This window comes from Rhinopithecus bieti, unplaced genomic scaffold (genome assembly GCF_001698545.2).
Source record: "Rhinopithecus bieti isolate Rb0 unplaced genomic scaffold, ASM169854v2 scaffold_4781, whole genome shotgun sequence".
Lineage (NCBI taxonomy): Eukaryota > Metazoa > Chordata > Mammalia > Primates > Cercopithecidae > Rhinopithecus > Rhinopithecus bieti.
Window position 1 is genome coordinate 3,526,504 of NW_016805181.1, and position 17,775 is coordinate 3,544,278.

The following is a 17,775-nucleotide window of genomic DNA, read 5'->3' on the forward strand; positions in this document are numbered from 1 at the left end:
AACAACTGTTATTTGTAACTTGAATATTATTCATTTTCTAGCTCTTTGAGAACTGTACTTCTTTATACCCTCACGGATCTAAAATATTACAAGCTGAGGGCTAGGTGTGGTGGCTCACACCTGTAATCCCACCGTTTTCAGAGGCTGAAGCGGGAGGCTCACCTGAGACCAGAGAGACCAGCCTGAGCAACAGAGTAATACCTGGTCACTACAAAAAATAAAATTAGGCAGGCAGGCTGGGCACAGTGGTTCACGCCTATAATCACAGCACTTCGGGAGGCCAAGGCAGGTGGATTACTTGAGGTCAGGGATTCGAGACCAGTCTGGCCAACATGATGAAACCCCGTTTCTACTAAAAATACAAAAATTAGTTGGGCGTGGTGGTGCACACTTGTAATCCCAGCTACTTGGGAGGCTAAGGTGGGAGGATTACTTGAACCCAGGAGGCAGAGGCTGCAGTGAGCCAAGATAGCACCACTGACCAGCCTGGGCAAAGCAAGACTCTGTCTCAAAAAAATAAATAAATAAATTAGGGAGGCATAGTGGCATGTGCCTGTGGTCCTAGCTACTTTCAAAGCTGAGGTGAGAGGACAGCTTGAGCCCAGGAGTTCAAGGCTGCAGTGAGCTATGATCACACCATGCAGTCCAGCGTGGGTGACAGAGAGAGATCCTATCTCTTTAAATACACACATACACACACACACACACACACACACACACACACACACAGAGAATATGGTAACAATTTTTTGAACTCCATTCAACCAATCCAATCAACTTTTATTGGCCCATTATCTTCCTCAAAGTAACACAAAGTAACTAACGCACACCACTGATTAACCCAATTTAGTTTCTGGAATGCCTTTAAAGTTCCTATTCTAACTCTCTTTTCTTCATTACCAAACGCACTGCCTCCACTGTTTGCATTATTTCCTCTTCTATTAGTTTTATTAATAAAACCATTGTTTTGAAAGTTAAAAGACCTAACTTCAGAACCCACCAGTATTTATTTCTTGTCCCATGTGACCCCTCTAAAATAGGGATCCCCTTCTCCATCCATTTCTCCTAGAGACACTTTCTTCTTGACTGAATGATAAAGTAAGAAAAACAGAACAACAAAAGGGACGGCAGAGCTACACATAACCTAGCTTCCTATTCTAGCACTGTCACCAGTTGGTAGACTCTGGTAAGCCTCCTCTCCCTGTGTACCTTCTCAGTCCAGGAGTTAACACCACATTCTTGGCAGACCTACCACAGAACTGCCTGGAAACTTTCTGCCTCCTGTATTTTTCCCCTTCTAATCCATTGTCCACAATGTGGTCAGTCTGTTTCATGAATTGTGGCCATGTCATTCCTTTACTCAAAAACTTTAATTGTGGCCAGGAACAGTGGCTCACACCTGCTAATCCCAGCACTCTGCGAAGCCAAGGCGGGCAGATCACTTGAGGTCAGGAGTTTGAGATCTGCCTGGCCAACATGGTGAAATGCTGTCTCTACTAAAAATAACAAAAATTAGCCAGGCGTGAAGGCACGCTAATCCCAGCTACTCACAAGGCTGAGACAGGAGAATCACTTGAACCTGGGAGGCACAGGTTGCCCTGAGCCAAGATAGCACCACTTCACTCCAACCTGGGCAACAGAGGGAGACTCTGTCTCAAAAAAAAAAGAAGAAGAAGAAAAAAAAAAAACCCAAACCACCAAGCAACAACAAACAAAACTCTAATTGGTTCCCCACTGTCTTCAAAATAAAACTCCAAACTCTTTATCATGACATTCAACATCCTCAACAATACTGCCTAGAACATGACTCTCCATAGTCAGCTTCTGCTTCTCTCCACCGTCCACCATACAATAAATCATATAAGGTTATTCACCAGTTCCTATACACATCTACCTCTACTCCTCCAAACCTTAGCTGATGAGCAATCTTTGTCTGGAACATCTCAGCTTCTTCTTGCCAATAAGACCTACAGAATCAATGATTTTCATTCAAGAACTGGCACAAATACCACCTCCTCTTAAAGCTTTTATTGGCCACCTGGTGAGAATTTGTTACTTTTATGTTTAGATTGCCAAGTCACTTCATTTGTGCTCTATTACAATGTTTAGTAAGGTAAGACACAAGGCTGCCTCAACTGCAATAAGGATCGCTTGTCTACCCTTCTGTGGTATAGATTCCAAGATAAATACAAAAACATAAGCAGGAAATGTTTATCCCTATTGCTTAAGTAACAAACCTAGAGTTAACTCAATATTTTCTTTAAGTGTACACTGGCAGCAAATACCAAGAATATTCATAACCACAAGTTACACATCTATAGACAAAACACTTATTAGCACTAATAGTTACCTGTTTCAAAAAGTTAATGTACTCTAATCTCAAAGTACTACTCAAAGTCAAACGAGGAGGGAAAAAACACTTACTTCCATTGTTGCCAACAACAAAGTTGACATTAGAACCAAACTTAAAGGGTCCAAGCATTGAATGACACATGAAGTTTTTTAGGTGAATACTCTCAATTATTCCAACTTCTGCTGCAGTCTATGAATAAAAAACAATGGGAGAAAATAGTCAATCTAATTCACTCATTATAACCATTCAAGCATTGTTGGCATCAGAAAGACTAGCACCATCATCAATGAAAAAATTTACAGAAAGTGACTAATGGTAACTTCAATGAATAAGATGAAATTAAATGGGAACCTTCTATGAGTCAGTACTCACTCTAAAATCTTTAAAGGATTTAAAAGTGTATCACCAGGTTTCTTAATATTGGCAATAACATTTTGGGTCTGATAATTTTCTGTTAGTGGGGAGGTCTGTCTTGTGCACTATAGAATGTTTAGCGGCATCCCCAGCCTCTATCTACTAGATGCTGGCAACACATACCTGTCCCTAAGTTGTGACAACCAAAAACATATCCAGACATTGTAAATGTCTCTGGCGGACATAAAAGGGAGAGAGAAGAATCCCCTTTGTTGAGAACTGCTATCCCAATTGGCATAGCAAAACTTCCTATATACTTTATTTAGAATACCTCTGAAAGATGACTATCCAGCCATGCATTCAACACTGAATTCACTATCTGACATATACTATTTCAATTCAAAGAGCGGAGTACATGTTCTCAAAAAGTAAAGCCTGCTCTTCTTGTGACTTTGTCACTTATTATGGCAGCTGTGTGACTTTTCGCAATGTTATAAAGAATATACAGTTTCCAAGTCCGTAAAACAGGAATAATATTTCCTATACTGTAAATATTATATCAGCATTAAGTTACACAAGGTTTACAAATGGTTAAACCAAGAGTTTGGCAAATGGTAGTCACTTGCACTTTGTAGTTATCTAAGTACCAGAACAAATCAGCCTTATTTTATCAGGCCTTCTAATTTTTTTGAAGACCATTTTCAAGTCTCCGGGTATTTTAAAGATTTCTTTAAAACTCCCTGGCTCTCTTCTTCTGGACATACATCTTATTAAACAGTAGAAAACATTTACATCCTTGTATGAGTAGAATACTGGAAATCACGGTTGAAGAATTTTGAAATATTTTATTTTAAATAATAACAGATTCACATGCAATCCTTAAGAAATGAGATCCTCTGTACCCTTTACTCAGTTTCCTCCCATTGTAACTTCTTGCAGAGCTGAAGTACAATATCACAACCAAGTTACTGACACTGACATAGTCAAAATACAGAATATTTCCATCATCATCAGGATCCATCATGCTGCCCTTTTATAGTCACATCCACATCCCACCTTAACCCCTGACCCACTAATCTGTTCATTTCTATTAACTTTGCCCTTTCTAAAATGTTAAATAAATGGAAACAGACAAAATGTAGCCTCTTGGGACTGGCTTTTTTCACTCAGCCTAATTCTCTGTTGTTGCCTATATCGGTAGTTCACTCCTTTTTATTCTTAAGCTATATTTTATAGTATGGATGTACCAAGGTGTATTTACTAGTTCCTTTGCCTTTTCACCTAAATTTTAGAATAAAATATACACCTACAAAATATCTTGCTGAGGTTTTAATAGAACTGCATTTAAACTTACATATCATTTTGGGGGAGAATTGACATAATTTCTATATTATGTCAATGAATAAGTATGTGTCTCCGCTTATTCAGGTGTTCTTTGATTCCCTTCATCAGCACTGTATAATTTTCACCATATTAGTCCTGTACATATTTTGTTAGCTTTAGACGTATTTTATTTTTTAATACTTAATTTTTTAAGAGTAGTTTTAGATTCACAGCAAAATTGAGAGGAAGATACAGAAATATCCTATATACTCCCTACCCCCACACACGCATAGTCTCCCTCATTATCAATATCCACCATCAGCGTGGTACATGTGTTACAACGGATGAACCCACACTAACACATCATTATCAACCCAAGTCCACTGTCTGTACTAGGGTTCACTCTTGATATTACTGTACATTCTATAGATTTGAACAAATTTATAGTAATGTTTCCACCATTTTAGTATTGTACAGTTATTTTTACTGCACTAAAAATCCAGTGCTCCACCTACTCATTCCTCGCTTTCCTCAACCGCTAGCAACCAACCACTGATTTTTAACTCTCTCCATAGTTATACCTTTTTCAGAATGTCATATAGTTGGAATCATACAGTATGTAGCCTTTTCTGATTGGCTTCTGTCACTTAGTAATATGCATTTAAGGTTCCTCTATGTCTTTTCATGGCTTAATAGCTTAATACTAATAGTCCATTGTCTGGATATACCAGAGTTTATTTATCCATTTATCTACTGAAGGACATTTTGGTTGCTTCAGAGTTTTGGCAATTATGAATAAAGCTGCTATAAACATGAAAGCACAGGTTTTCGTGTGGACGTAAGTTTTCAACTCCTTTGGGTAAATACTGAGGAGTTCAATTGCTGGACTGTATGGTAAGAGGATGTTTGGTTTTGTAAGAAACTGCCAAACTGTGTTCCAAAGTGGCTGGACATTCTCACCAACAATGCATGAGAGTTCCTGTTGCTCTTGTCATTTGGTGTCATTGTCAAGAATGCTGACATTCTTGTCAGCATTTGGTGCTCTCAGTGGTTTGAACTGTTGCCATTTCATCTTTATCAGGTGTGTTGGTATCTCAATATTGTTTTAATGTGCATTGCCCCAGAGTGGTTCATTTTTTTTGAGTGATTGAAAATGGTATTTTGAATTTTAATGTCCATGTGCTCAATGCCAGTATATGAAAGTAAAGCATTTTAAAATACCTTATCCTATAACTTTGCTGAATGTATTTATTCATTTTAAGAGTTTTCTGTAGATTCCTTGAAATTTTTTATGTAGAAAACGAACAAATGGATTATCTACATAATCTGCAAACAGACACTTTTTGTGTGTTTTTTTCCTTTCCAAACTCTATACCTTCTGTTTCCTTTCCTTGATTTGTTTGTACTGCTAGATTTCCCAGCACTATGTGTTCAATAAGTGATAAAAGCAAACAACTTTGTCTTCTTCCTGATCTTTGGGGAAAAGTATCCAATGTTTTACCATTAAGTATAATGTTAGCTATCAGTTTTTTGTGGGTGCACTTTAACATATTGAGGAAGTTCTAGTCTATTCTTATTTTTCTGAGAGTTTTAGTAATGAACAGGTGTTGAATTTTATCAAACATTTTTGCTGCACTGAGTGATATAATCATGTGATTTTCTTCTTTAGCCTGTAACATAGTGAATCACAATGACTGATTTTTGGATACTGAATCAGGTTTGTATACCTAAAATAAACCCATTAATCATGACATATAATTCTTTTACATATAGTTGGCTCTTCCTATCTACGAATTCTGCAGATGTGAATACACAGGGCAGATTATAAGGGACTTCAGCATCAGTGGATTTTGGTCTGAAACAAGAGTCCTGGGAACCAATCCTGGTTGAATACTAAGGAACAACTACGTTGCTGAATTCTCCTCGTAAATATTTTGTTCAGTATTTCTGCAACCATATCTGTTAGGTATACTGGTTTTACAGTTTGTTTTTTTGGGGGTCCCACTTTATCTGGTTTTGGTATCAAAATAATACATTGAAAAGTGTTCTCTCCTCTTACGTTTTCTGGAAAAGACTGTGTAGATTCATGTTGATTCTTCTTTAAATGTCTGGTACAATTCTACAGTGAAACCAACTGGGTCTGTAGATTTCTTTTTTAGGAGTTTAAAAATATGAATTAAATCTCCTTAGTAGTTATAGGGCTATTCAAATGATCTATTTCATACTGGGTGAGTTGTAGTAATTTTTCCTTTTTGAAGATTGGTCCACCTCATCTAAGTTGTCAAATTTATGTGTGTAGACTTGCTAACTGTATTCCCTTTGGATGTCTGCAGGGTCTGTGGATAGTGCCTATTTTATTCCTGATATTGGTAATTTGTGTCTTTTCTCTTTTGGCATTTGTTGGTCTTACTAAAAGTTTGTCAATTTTATTCACTTTTCCATACATTCAGTCCTTTGATCATTTTCTCTATTAATTTTTCTAATAACATAAGCTTCAAAATTAGCCAGAACAGATTTTACCTCAACTTTTAAAAAAACATATTACTTTTCTTGATTTTAAGTTATCACAGAATGTGGTATTATGAATGTGACAAGAAAACATATCAAAAGCATAATTTTATAATTTTTCACTTACCAAAGTAGAAGTACCTTTACATTCGTCTTCGTCACCATCTTTATCAAAATCCTCCAATTCTTCTTGTCTTGGCCTTTTGGCATTTTAGGAGAGGAAAATTTTCTTCCTTTCTTTTGGCCATCAGGTCTGAACAAATATTTATAGCAACAATGAAGTAAATCAAGTTCCATATATATTAAACTTAAATCTAACAAAGTTAATCAAACTTTAAGTACTATGTCCGTCTATTTTTACCTTAAAAATTAAAGTAAATTAGTCTTGCATCTTGCACTGAGGAAGAGAGACACGAGTCAAAAAATGCTGTACAAGGCAAGGAAACAGATTTTCTCTTAGAGCCTCTAGAACAGAACATAGCCCTACTGACATTTGGATTTTAGCCCAGTGAGACCTGTGTTGGACTTCTAATCCACAGAAGCGTAAGACAGTAAATTTCTGTTGCTTTAACATCTGCATATTCTATACTAGTCGATTTTACTTCAGACGTATTCATAGCCAAGATTTTATCAGTAAAAGATTTTGTGAAATTGTGGTTTCTAGTTTTCTAAATCTATTCATAGAGATGGCATGGTGATTTTTGAAATTAATCCAAAGCAATCCCCAGTTTTACAAGCTATAAAGTAATCAGATAAAACTTTTAATTTTAAATTGTTTTCCCAAAGAAACATATTTTGAAGCACATTGCCTAGCACCAGTGGTTTCCTTTAACTCTTCCCTAAAAAAAAGTCCAGGTTGATTGTCTATTTTTTGCCAATCATCTACAAAATTTAAACCTAGAAAATTAACATCTTTAAGTTACACATGATTTTGCTGAACATATGAATACTGAACCTCCAGTCAAAGCTGATAGTTTGTGATTAAAATTAAACTTTATGACCTCTTTGATTGCTGCTTTCATTTTTTTCTTTAGAATTCATTTAAGACCTAAAATGATTAAGTATCTAATTTAATTGTTTGCTAAATGGAGAGAAAATCTCTAACATAATCAAAATTTCTAAGATATAAGAATATAAGCAACAGTTCTAGGCTCAATGTATTTAAATCCCCCAAATATTAGACCATAGCAACCCTCTCTGTACCATGTATATAAATGGCTACCCTACCCATGCAAGCAAAATCCAAGGGGGTAGCCTGGACTTCCACTATAGTGAGGCTACAAGGTGGCATCTCAACACTCTAATGGGGGTAGAATCAAAGAAGGCTAACTAGACAAGTAGGGAGCCATGATAATGGTGTCAGTGGGGACCACCTAGAGAGCCTAGATTTCCACCCACACAAGAAGTAGTAGGGTGTTACTTACTCCTTCTCCTAGTTGGTTACTGTCGAAGGAGACCTAACTCAGAGTCAGGACTTTTGCCATTGCCCAGAGGCGAGAAGGCCACTCCCACTGCAGTATCACTGGAGACCACATGGGAAATTGAAACTGCAACCCCAGCTTAGCAGTCACTGTGGCTAAGGAAATAGCTCTGATTTAAGTTCTAGATCTGAGTCTCTGTGTCCACAGTCCAATATGGAGGGAAGCAGTTCTCAAAGGTTGTAATCTCTTTTACAAAGGACTTCAAAGAGTTTTTGCTTATGTCTACCAATATTTATTATATTAGAAATTAAAACTAAACAACTTTTTTCTCTCTTTTTTTTTTTTTGAGATGGAGTCTCACTCTGTCTCCCAGGCTGGAGTGCAGTGGAACGATTGCAGCTCGATGCAACCTCCACCTCCTGGGTTTAAGTGATTCTCCTGCCTCAGCCTCCCACGTAGCTGGGATTAAGGTGAGCGCCACCACACCCAGCTAATTTTTTATTTTTAGTAGACATGGGGTTTTGACATGTTCGCCAGGCTGATATCAAACTTCTGACCTCAAGTGATCTGCCCACCTCGGCCTCCCACAGTGCTGGGATTGCAGGTGTGAGTCATCATGGCTGGCCAAAACTGAGCAACTTTTAAAAAAAGGGACACACAGTATATATTCCATCAGTCAGAGCAATGACATCTCACAAGTCATGTAACCTCTGGAAAACTCCACTGTACACTCATAAGTGAATGAGAGTGAAAAGGGCAAATAACATCTTACTATTATCATTAAAACAGTTTTGGCCTTGTAGATCCCTTGCAAGAGTCTCATGGATTCCTGGACCACATTTTGCAAAGTGCAGCTACAAGGGGATATTAGAAGCAAGTCCATGATACAGTCTCATAAATTATAAGGCACAGCTAGCAAGTAATAAAGTTAGAGCAGTAGGAAAGAAACAGACCACAAAAGGACTTGTAGAGTCCTCATATTTAAAGTGTGGTCCAAGGACCAGCAAGCAAGATCGACATCTCCTGGGAAGATACCCAATTATTGGATATCCAGAATCTCAGGCCCCACCCTAGAGCAAGTGAATCAGAATCTTCACTTTAACAAGACTTAAGGTGATTCACAAGCCCATTAGAGCTGAATTGTTATGTAAACCATGGAAAATAACTGGGACTTTATCCTATCCTGAAGGCAATGAAGAACTTTATATATTATGAAGTCGAATACCATTTAAAGAGTATATTAATTATCATCCAAAGGATATTACCATTACAGTTACATCTATGTAATATTCAGCTTCATTTTTACAAATATTTTGAAACTTATAAAATCAAAATTCAAAATCAAACATATTTTCAAAGTAATAAAATCAACATAGATCAGTTTCAGTTTATTATTAATTTAAATTCCCTGAGATACTACCAGGTCATTATTTTTCCAACACTTTCTTCTCTGCTAACCACCCTCTATTCCCTTCTCAGTTACTGAGCAGTAATTTATTTATGACAGAAGAGCAAAGAGAAAGCATTACTTTTTGGTGTCCCCAACATTTAACGTCCTTTTAGAAACTGTTTTTATTAATGCCTAACACATGATCATGCAGTTAGCAGGCACTCAGATATTAGCTAACGGATAATGCACTAGGGAAAATGTGATGTGCTTCTCACAAGGAATGTGAGATTCTATACAGAAGACAGTACACCCAAACACTACATGATGACAATGTTTTTTATTTCCTGAGCATGACCTGGGATTTGCAATTTGCTATTAGGTTGCCAGGGTAACTTGCATCTAACAGACACTGAAGGATCCTACCTTTTAAAAGAGGAATCATTTTGTAATTTAATGATGATGGATTTTCAAACACAGATTTGAATGTCTAGAGCATCAGATACAGATTAAAATAGTAAAATTGTTTCCAAAAGGCTAAAGAGACATATTTACAGACGCAAAGAAAATATTTTAATTTTGCTGGAATAAAAAAAGGAGAAAAAAGGCTCCTCTGGGATTTTCAATTTATCCATAAAGCTCGTCATAGTTTTTTAATATTTCTTTATTTATTTATAATTAAAAAAAAAAAAACAGAATTAAAGAACACCTCATTTCTCCCTTACAAGAAGACGCAGGGACAATGAAGATCATCAATACAATAAGTTCAAGAAGAAAAATTAATGGCCGGGCACAGTGGCTCACGCTTGTAATCCCAATACTTTGGGAGGCTAAGGCAAGCGGATCACGAGGTCAGGAATTCGAGACCAGACTGGCCAATATGGTGAAACCCCGTCTCTACCAAAAATACAAAAATTAGGCCATGGCACGCGCCTGTAGTCCCAGCTATTTGGGAGGCTGAGGCAGAAGAATGGCCTGAACCCCGGGAAGTAGAGGTTACAGTGAGCCAAGACTGCGCCACTGCACTCCAGCCTGGGCGACAGAGCAAGACTCATCTCAAAAAAAAAAGAAAAATTAATAACCAAGAGTTCATTATAGCATGTAGATGCTTAGGAAATTTGATAGAGATCACGCATTTTAACAGAATTCTAAATTTTATTAAGTATGTAATAATTCACATTTCCCATTAATACTAAATTAGGAACTAAGAGTAGTGACACACATAACAGAATTAGAATTTAATAAAAAACAGTGTTATCATTTTTTTAAAAAGGCAAATTACTACTACTTCTTAATCTGCCCTGGATTGTGTTTACCACATCCTCAATTCTACTGTGCCTACCACAACAGACATTTATTCTACAGTAAACAACTTCATGTTGAATGTGCTTAATTAAGTACACTGCTTGGAATATATCATGAAATTACATGAGACTAACTAGATAGTAAATAGTATAAATACTTAAGCGAAAAAATGTGTTAAGTCCATCCATCTAAAATGTTAGGATCAGCAAAATTGCAAAGTAGAAAGCACAGCATTTCAGTTAATAAAATCTGAACACTGAGATTTCTGTACTGAAAACATCCTGTGGCTCAATATAGAAGATAGATGAAACAGAACGTAAGAACAGCAGCAGAAGAGATGAGTTGCTAAACAAAAGCAGTGGTAATATCAGGGACAAAGCAAAGAGATAAAACAAGAAATTTAAAAGACTGAATAAGTAGAATAGGTGAGTACAAATGGGTGAGTAGAATTAACATTTGTTGAATAACTACATACTTAGCTTCTGAGAAGAACACTTTCTATTTTCTTTGATTCCCAACATCTTTATGAGATAAATAATGCCCTTATTTTTACAAAAGGAGAGATTGCGTCACAAGTAAACAACTTAAATTTGTACTTACAACTTAGTTCTAACACACAAAGGCTTCCATAGCTCTAACATAGCAGAGCTCAGATCCAAATCCAGGTTTGTCAAAACCCAGTTAAACCTCTTTAACGCCCAGGTTCCTACTGGCATAAACTGAAATTTGACAGTTAATTACTCATAGACAGTGAAATTGGCTATTAATCTGTCCTTCATCTTGTCTATCCTTCATTAAACTTAAAAAAAAATTCTATTATTGGCTGGGCGCGGTGGCTCATGCCTGTAATCTCAGTACTTTGGGAGGACAAGGCAGGCAGATCACCTGAGGTCAGGAGTTCAAGACCAGCCTGGCCAACATGGTGAAACACCATCTCTACTAAAAACACACAAAAAAATTAGCTGGGCTTGGTGGTGCACGCCTGTAATTCTCAGGAGACTGAGGCAGGAGAATCACTTGAACGTGGAAGGCAGAGAATCACTTGAACCTGGGAGGCAGAGGTTGCAGTGAGCCGAAATCGTGTCACTGCCCTCCAGCCTGGGCGACAAGAGTGAACAGCTGTGTCCAAAAAAAAAAAAAAAAAAAAAAGATTCTCCATTGTTACTATTAAAGTCAATCAAAACTTTGGGTGTGTTTTATAAAATTTCATTTTGTGTTTCATCTTCACACTTAATACTAAATGCCATTATAAGTTGATGGAACAGGTTTGGCAAGAAGGGAGAATGAAATATTTATTTTATTTGAAAACACTGAGTTTGGGCTGGGCTCAGTGGCTCATGCCTGTAATCCCACCATTTTGGGAGGCCGAGATAGGTGGATCACTTGAGGTAAGGAACTCAGGACCAGCCTGCCCAACGTGGTGAAACCCCATCTCTACTAAAAATACAAAATTAGCCAGGTGTGGTGGTGCATACCTGTAATCTCAGCTACTGGGCAGGCTGAGGCGGGACTGCGCCACTGCACTCCAACCTGGGCAACAAGAGTGAAACTCTGTCTCAAAAAAAAAAAAAAAGAAAGAAAGAAAGAAAACACTGAATTTGAAGTGCTCCTAAGGTATTTGAGATAGAGAGGCCAGTCAGTAGTAAAGTATACTCTGCAATGGAGAAGGATTTGTGGGTGGAGCTAAGAAAGCTACTGGAAGTAGTTAGAATTTGGTGACTAAGAAAAGCATGCTGAGAGAGAAAAGATGTAACTTATTTAAATAGTGAATCAAAAATGCCAATATTAACCTAAGAAACTACACTTGACCCTCAGTCAGCTGGACTTAACGGTTGTGTACAAAGAACTGTGGCATTTTAATTGTGTTTTTAATTGTGTCTTAAATATAATGCAAGCTATCATGGTAAAATTTTGAGTTACTTACTAATTCCTACAAGTAAGCCAAGTACAGTTTTAATTATCTTTCCTAACTTAGGTCTAAAAAAGACAGTCAAAATTTAGGTAGGTTTTACATAAAATTCTACAGATTCAGTAAAATACACTCAGTAAAATAAACCTTTGGGGAATAAAACTTGTTATTCACTGTAATACCTTTAACACGACCTTTGTACTTTTCGCCAGGCTCAATACTAAGTGCTTTATACGGATTGTAGACAGATGTCGATAAATAACTACATAACTTTCTCTTCCTCTCTGTCTCCACATACTTAAGAATCCTGTCAGCTAGGTACAGTCAATCCCTAAGAACTGGTTCCAAAATGACAGCCCCTCTCTCTCACTCAGATACCAAAATCCACAGATGCTCAAGTCCCTTATATGAAATGGTGTCATATTTGCATATAACCTCCCCACATACTTAAAAATTATCTCTAGATTACTTATATAATCTAATACAATGTAAATGCTATGTGAATAGTTGTTATACTGTACTGTTTAGGGAATAATGACAAGAACAAAAAAGTCTGTGCAACCATCCACTTTTTTTCCTCTGAAATATTTTCAGTCCCTTGACTGAGTTCACGGGTACAGAGGATGCACTGATAACGGTATTATTTCTTCCAACTTACATAAGGAGAACTGAAACTTACAAGAGGTGGTACCAACCTGCTCAGTCACACAATTCTGGCTCTTTGTGATATAAATACACGTTTTTAGGCAATATACTAGTGGTCTCCAAACGTTTTGTACTTGCATCCATTAAGCAAAAGAAATTTGAAATACACATTCCAACATAAAATTAATACCCTATGTTCCCCATAGAAATCAAATGAAATAAAGTAAATCTAAATAGAAGTTCTCATGTTCCCTCTCTACTCACACACCCATGGACCAAGCTGCATGCCACTGTATATACTATTGTACATGTTAAAAGTTCACACAGCAACCATATAAAAGTCAGGAAATTTGGGTTTTTATTTTTTCCTTTGAATATATATTACTGAGAAGTTTGCCTTTAAAACACTGGCTTTTAATCTCCTACTCTGAAATATGCAGAGTAATAAGTGCTCACAAAACTTCTGTCTTGAAGGTTTAAACACCAAATGATTGCTCTAAGAATTTTCACAGTATTACCTCAAGCCCTATTGGTTCTACAACCCTTTCTCTACCCTCGAGTCCTGTTTTCCGCAATTCCCAATTGGGATTCTTCTCCGGTTCATTTCCGTAAGAAATGAGGGCAGAGAAATGCCATCAATAAGCCTTTGAATACATGTTAATTTTTCTAGATAATACAGTTTGCATTTTCGTAAAACTGGGCTTTAATGACAAATTCGATTTCAGTGATCTTTGCATACACCCTTTAAACACACCAGTTGCCGTCTGCGAGGTATCATCAGACTCATGCTAAGAGCCACTCCCGACCCCACCTTTCCCCAGACCTCTCCCCACTTTATAGTTATTCGCCACAGCCCGGGGGAGTCTGGGGACCGCTGCCTGGGAGAACGGCCCCGAGCCGACGCCAGATTTCCCGCGGCTCAGGAGAACGGTGCCGCCTCGGAGAGCGCGCGAAGGTGCCGCCGGCCGCCCGACCCGCCCGAGGAACGGACATCCCCCGCCCAGGCCCGCAAGGACGACCATGAACACCGCCGCAGCTCAGCTGACCCTGCCTCTCCCAGGTGGCTGGGGGTCGCCAACCAAGGGGGCAGCGGGCGGAGGATGAACCCCGGAGCAAGGGAGAGCGACAGCGCGCGCCTTCACCCTACCGCCAACAATTCGAAGTCTCCCAAAGGAACCCGATCGGCGGGGCTGCCGTGGTACGACCGGCCGCTAACGCCACCCTGCGGGTGTCTCGACCTCGGCTGACCCCCGCTGGCCCGCTGGGAACCGCGCGCCTGCAGCAGGAGAAGGTAGGATCCCGGGGGCCCCGGCGCCCACCGCGGGACCAACCGCGCTTGCGCCCCGCCCTCCCTCCCTCCCTTCGGGACTCCGCCCGCGCCTGCGCAGTTCCGGGGTTTCGCGCAGCGGGCGTCTGAAAGGCCGGAAGTGCCCCTTGGCGGGCGGGGGAAGCTGGTAGGCACCCGCTGCTCCGCAGTTACCGGACGCGGGGGAGGCGAGTGATTTGCCTAAGTAAAAGGGAAAGATAACCGAGCGACCCCCGGCAACGGGTCTACGCATGCGTCCGCTGGGCAGGTTGGGCCGGCAAGGGAAAGCCGAGCGGGCCCCATTGAGGGAAAGGGGTCAGTCACTTCCCGGAAGAGGCGGGGCCGCGCGGGCCGGCGCCGGATTCGAAACGCTTTCTGGTGTTCCCGGGCCCGGCGGCTGAACCCGGGGCGCTAGTCTTTGCTTGGGTAAAGAAAGAGGACTTTTCTTTTTTTTTTCTTTTGAGAAAATTCAGGAGTTTGGAGGCACAATAGTTAGGATTCAGGCCAAACTGGTAAATGACGAAGGGGCTTCTTCCAGAGCCAAGGAGGAAGGGTTGTCCGGGTAAGTCCCGCGGGACGTGGAGAGGCTGCGCCGCGGAGAGACTGCGCCTCCCGGGCCCTCCCACTGGTTCCTTTGACCATCAGGGTTGGGGGCAAGCTCTTTGTTCGCTGCTCCTCCGAAAACGCGTTCAGTGACTCCCTTTGAATAAAGTATGAAGTCCGAACCGAGCCGCCAGGCCGCGACCTGGACCCTGTTTTCCACTCATGCGGGCCCTGCGGGTTACCCCGCCCCGGGAAAGCTGCTCGTTAGCCGACCGCTCGCCCTCAGCCGAAGCTGCTGGGTCCCGTTGTGCGTCCCCCGGGCATGCGATGGGGATAATTCCCACGCCTCGCTCAAAGCCGTCCCGGCGAGACCTCCCTGGTCCCCATAGGCACAGTTGAGTGTTCCCTTTTCCGTGTTAACCTTGCATTTTGGATATAGTTCTGTTATAGTAATTACCTTAAGGGATTGTAGTTGTTTATTTACAATCGTTCCTAACCCCCCCACGGTAAACTAAAGTGTAAACTCCCTAAATAAACGTCAGAATTAATGAAGTCTTACTTCCTTGGCTTAGGTTTCAGCGCCCTTCCCAACCCCACACTACCCCTTCAGTCTTTACGCAACCCTTCCCATGAATATACTGACCTAGCAGGTAACCTACGTTTCATACTCCAAAATGTTCTCTTCTGTGTGGGGAAAATAATGCATTGACTGCCACTTCACCCCACCTCCAAATAAATTGATGTTGAAATTCTGGCCTCCAGTAATGGAATTCTTTCCATCAAAGTCACTTTTTATTTCTAAAAGTAATCACATATATGTTATGTTCTTACTGTGGCCCTTGCCATGGATCTACGAAAAATATGACATAGTCAAAATAGACCAAAACATCTGGCCTTGTTGTAACCAATGGGAAACACAGTTGGGAGGTCCCTACTTGCATGTCACTTGCTTCAGGTACCGTTCCTTGATTCCTAAGTGGGGACCTTTTTTCCTAAATACGACTATAGCTTGCCTTCTTACCTCTTACGCCCTGTTTATCTGCAGTCTCACCTACCCTACTAAGGTCTTTAAATGCAGAGCTGCATCTTCTTCCATTATTGTATTTCCAGCACCTATAAAGCATTCCTGTTAAATAGTAGACATTTAATAAGTATTTATTGATAAGTGTGAATTATGCCTCAATGTTTAGGCTAAATTCATATGAAAATAAAATTGAAAAAATAATTTTAAAGAACAGCATTAGTTACTGAGATTATGTGGTAAATCCCTTAAAATATAATCTTGCATTGAAAATAGTTTTCACCATTTACCAATCTTTATATGAATATATACTCATCTAAATGGAAATTGGGAAATTTAAGCATTTTCTGCTTTTCCAAAGTAAATTTTCTAATGTTTTTCCTAAAGCTGAACTAAATTGGAAAACTTGCTTTAATAAAGTGTGTATTTTTGCATCAGTTAAGCCCCTGACCTCTTTATGTTTTTTAAATTTGATTCATTAGTGAAATTAACAAGGTTCTGTGTTTTTCTCACCTCATTCAGTTTTATAATTAACCAATAAAAGCTTATTAGCGTTTAAGGAAGTTTTAGGAACTTAAATTGATTTATGGGCACCATATGGTTACATCAAAAGACTTGTTTTTGTTTTAACTGGAAGTGGATTCTTAAGTCCTTTAAGATGGACATTTATGTTCTGTTATACCAAGCAATACTTTCTGAAATAGAGTGATTTTTTTTTTTATTCCATGCTACCAGTTGGTCATGAGATTCAAATATTAGATACTAGATTACAGATATTAGAATCTTGTAATTCATCTGGTTTAATACCTGTCATTTTGTAGAAAGGTTGAATGTCTTCCCAAGGTCATACAGCTGATCAGTGGTATATTCAAAACCCAAATCCTAGGCTTTCTATCTGAAGTCCATTGCTTATAAAGTTGTTAGCTATGTGTTCTGACTTTGTTGATTCAAATAAATAAGCTAAATAAATTGAAGCCATTAATAGATTTATAAAGTTATTTGCTATATTGTTCTTACGTCATTGGTTCATGTAAGTAGGTTTGTGTGACAGCTAGTTCTTATGAAGATGTTAGACTTCTTTTGATGTATAATATATATATTAATTGTATGAACAGATTGACATCAATATAATTATTCATTATAAAAGATTTGAGTGGGAACTCACCAAATCCCACACCAAAAAAATTTAAAATTTTACCATAGTAAAAAAATATAAAAAGCAAGATGAAATTATACATAGTTCTTGGTGTGGTATTTTAATTTTATTTATTTATTTTTATAGAAATGGGGTCTTACCATTTTGCCAGGCTGTTCTCAAACTCCTGGCCTTAGGTGATCCGCCTGCCTCGGCCTCCCAAAGTGCCAGGATTATAGGCATGAGCTACCATGCCCAGCCCGTGTAGTATTTTTAAATTTTACTTAATGCTGAGCCATTTTCAAATAACCTCATCACATTATGACCTCATGCAAGAACCATCTGTTCTATCTTTCAGTGTAGTTGTACTTTAATATCTTAGAAGCTATTGCATTCTGTCCTGTTTTGGAATGTTTTATGCTTTTACAGTCTTAACCGTTGCTTCTTAATGTCACTTCTGAGGAATAGCTGGTGCAAAGAACATGTGATAAGGAATGGAAAACAATTGATGATGGAAACAGAGATTTGGGGTTAATTGCATTCTTTTTTTTTTTTTTTTTTTTTT

General features: G+C 38.9%; 2 protein-coding genes across 3 annotated transcripts in view; one reads left to right on the plus strand and one right to left on the minus strand.

The window, feature by feature from the left end:
- The window catches only part of SMC6 (structural maintenance of chromosomes 6), an 87,696-nt gene extending 73,157 nt beyond the window's left edge, over nucleotides 1–14,539 (minus strand). Inside the window, 5 exon segments of the mRNA XM_017871423.1 lie at nucleotides 2,425–2,542; nucleotides 6,666–6,756; nucleotides 6,758–6,791; nucleotides 6,900–6,935; nucleotides 14,353–14,539. Of these exon segments, the coding sequence (XP_017726912.1) occupies nucleotides 2,425–2,542; nucleotides 6,666–6,756; nucleotides 6,758–6,786 (238 nt within the window). The 5' untranslated portion in view covers nucleotides 6,787–6,791; nucleotides 6,900–6,935; nucleotides 14,353–14,539.
- Nucleotide 14,540: 1 nt separating this feature from the next.
- GEN1 (GEN1 structure-specific endonuclease) overlaps nucleotides 14,541–17,775 on the plus strand; it is a 31,507-nt gene continuing 28,272 nt past the window's right edge. Inside the window, exon 1 of one of the 2 annotated variants that reach the window (XM_017871421.1) lies at nucleotides 14,541–15,073. The gene's annotated coding sequence lies outside the window, so the exon portion shown is untranslated. The remainder of the gene's footprint in view (nucleotides 15,074–17,775) is intronic. The other variant, XM_017871422.1, reaches the window with a different exon arrangement.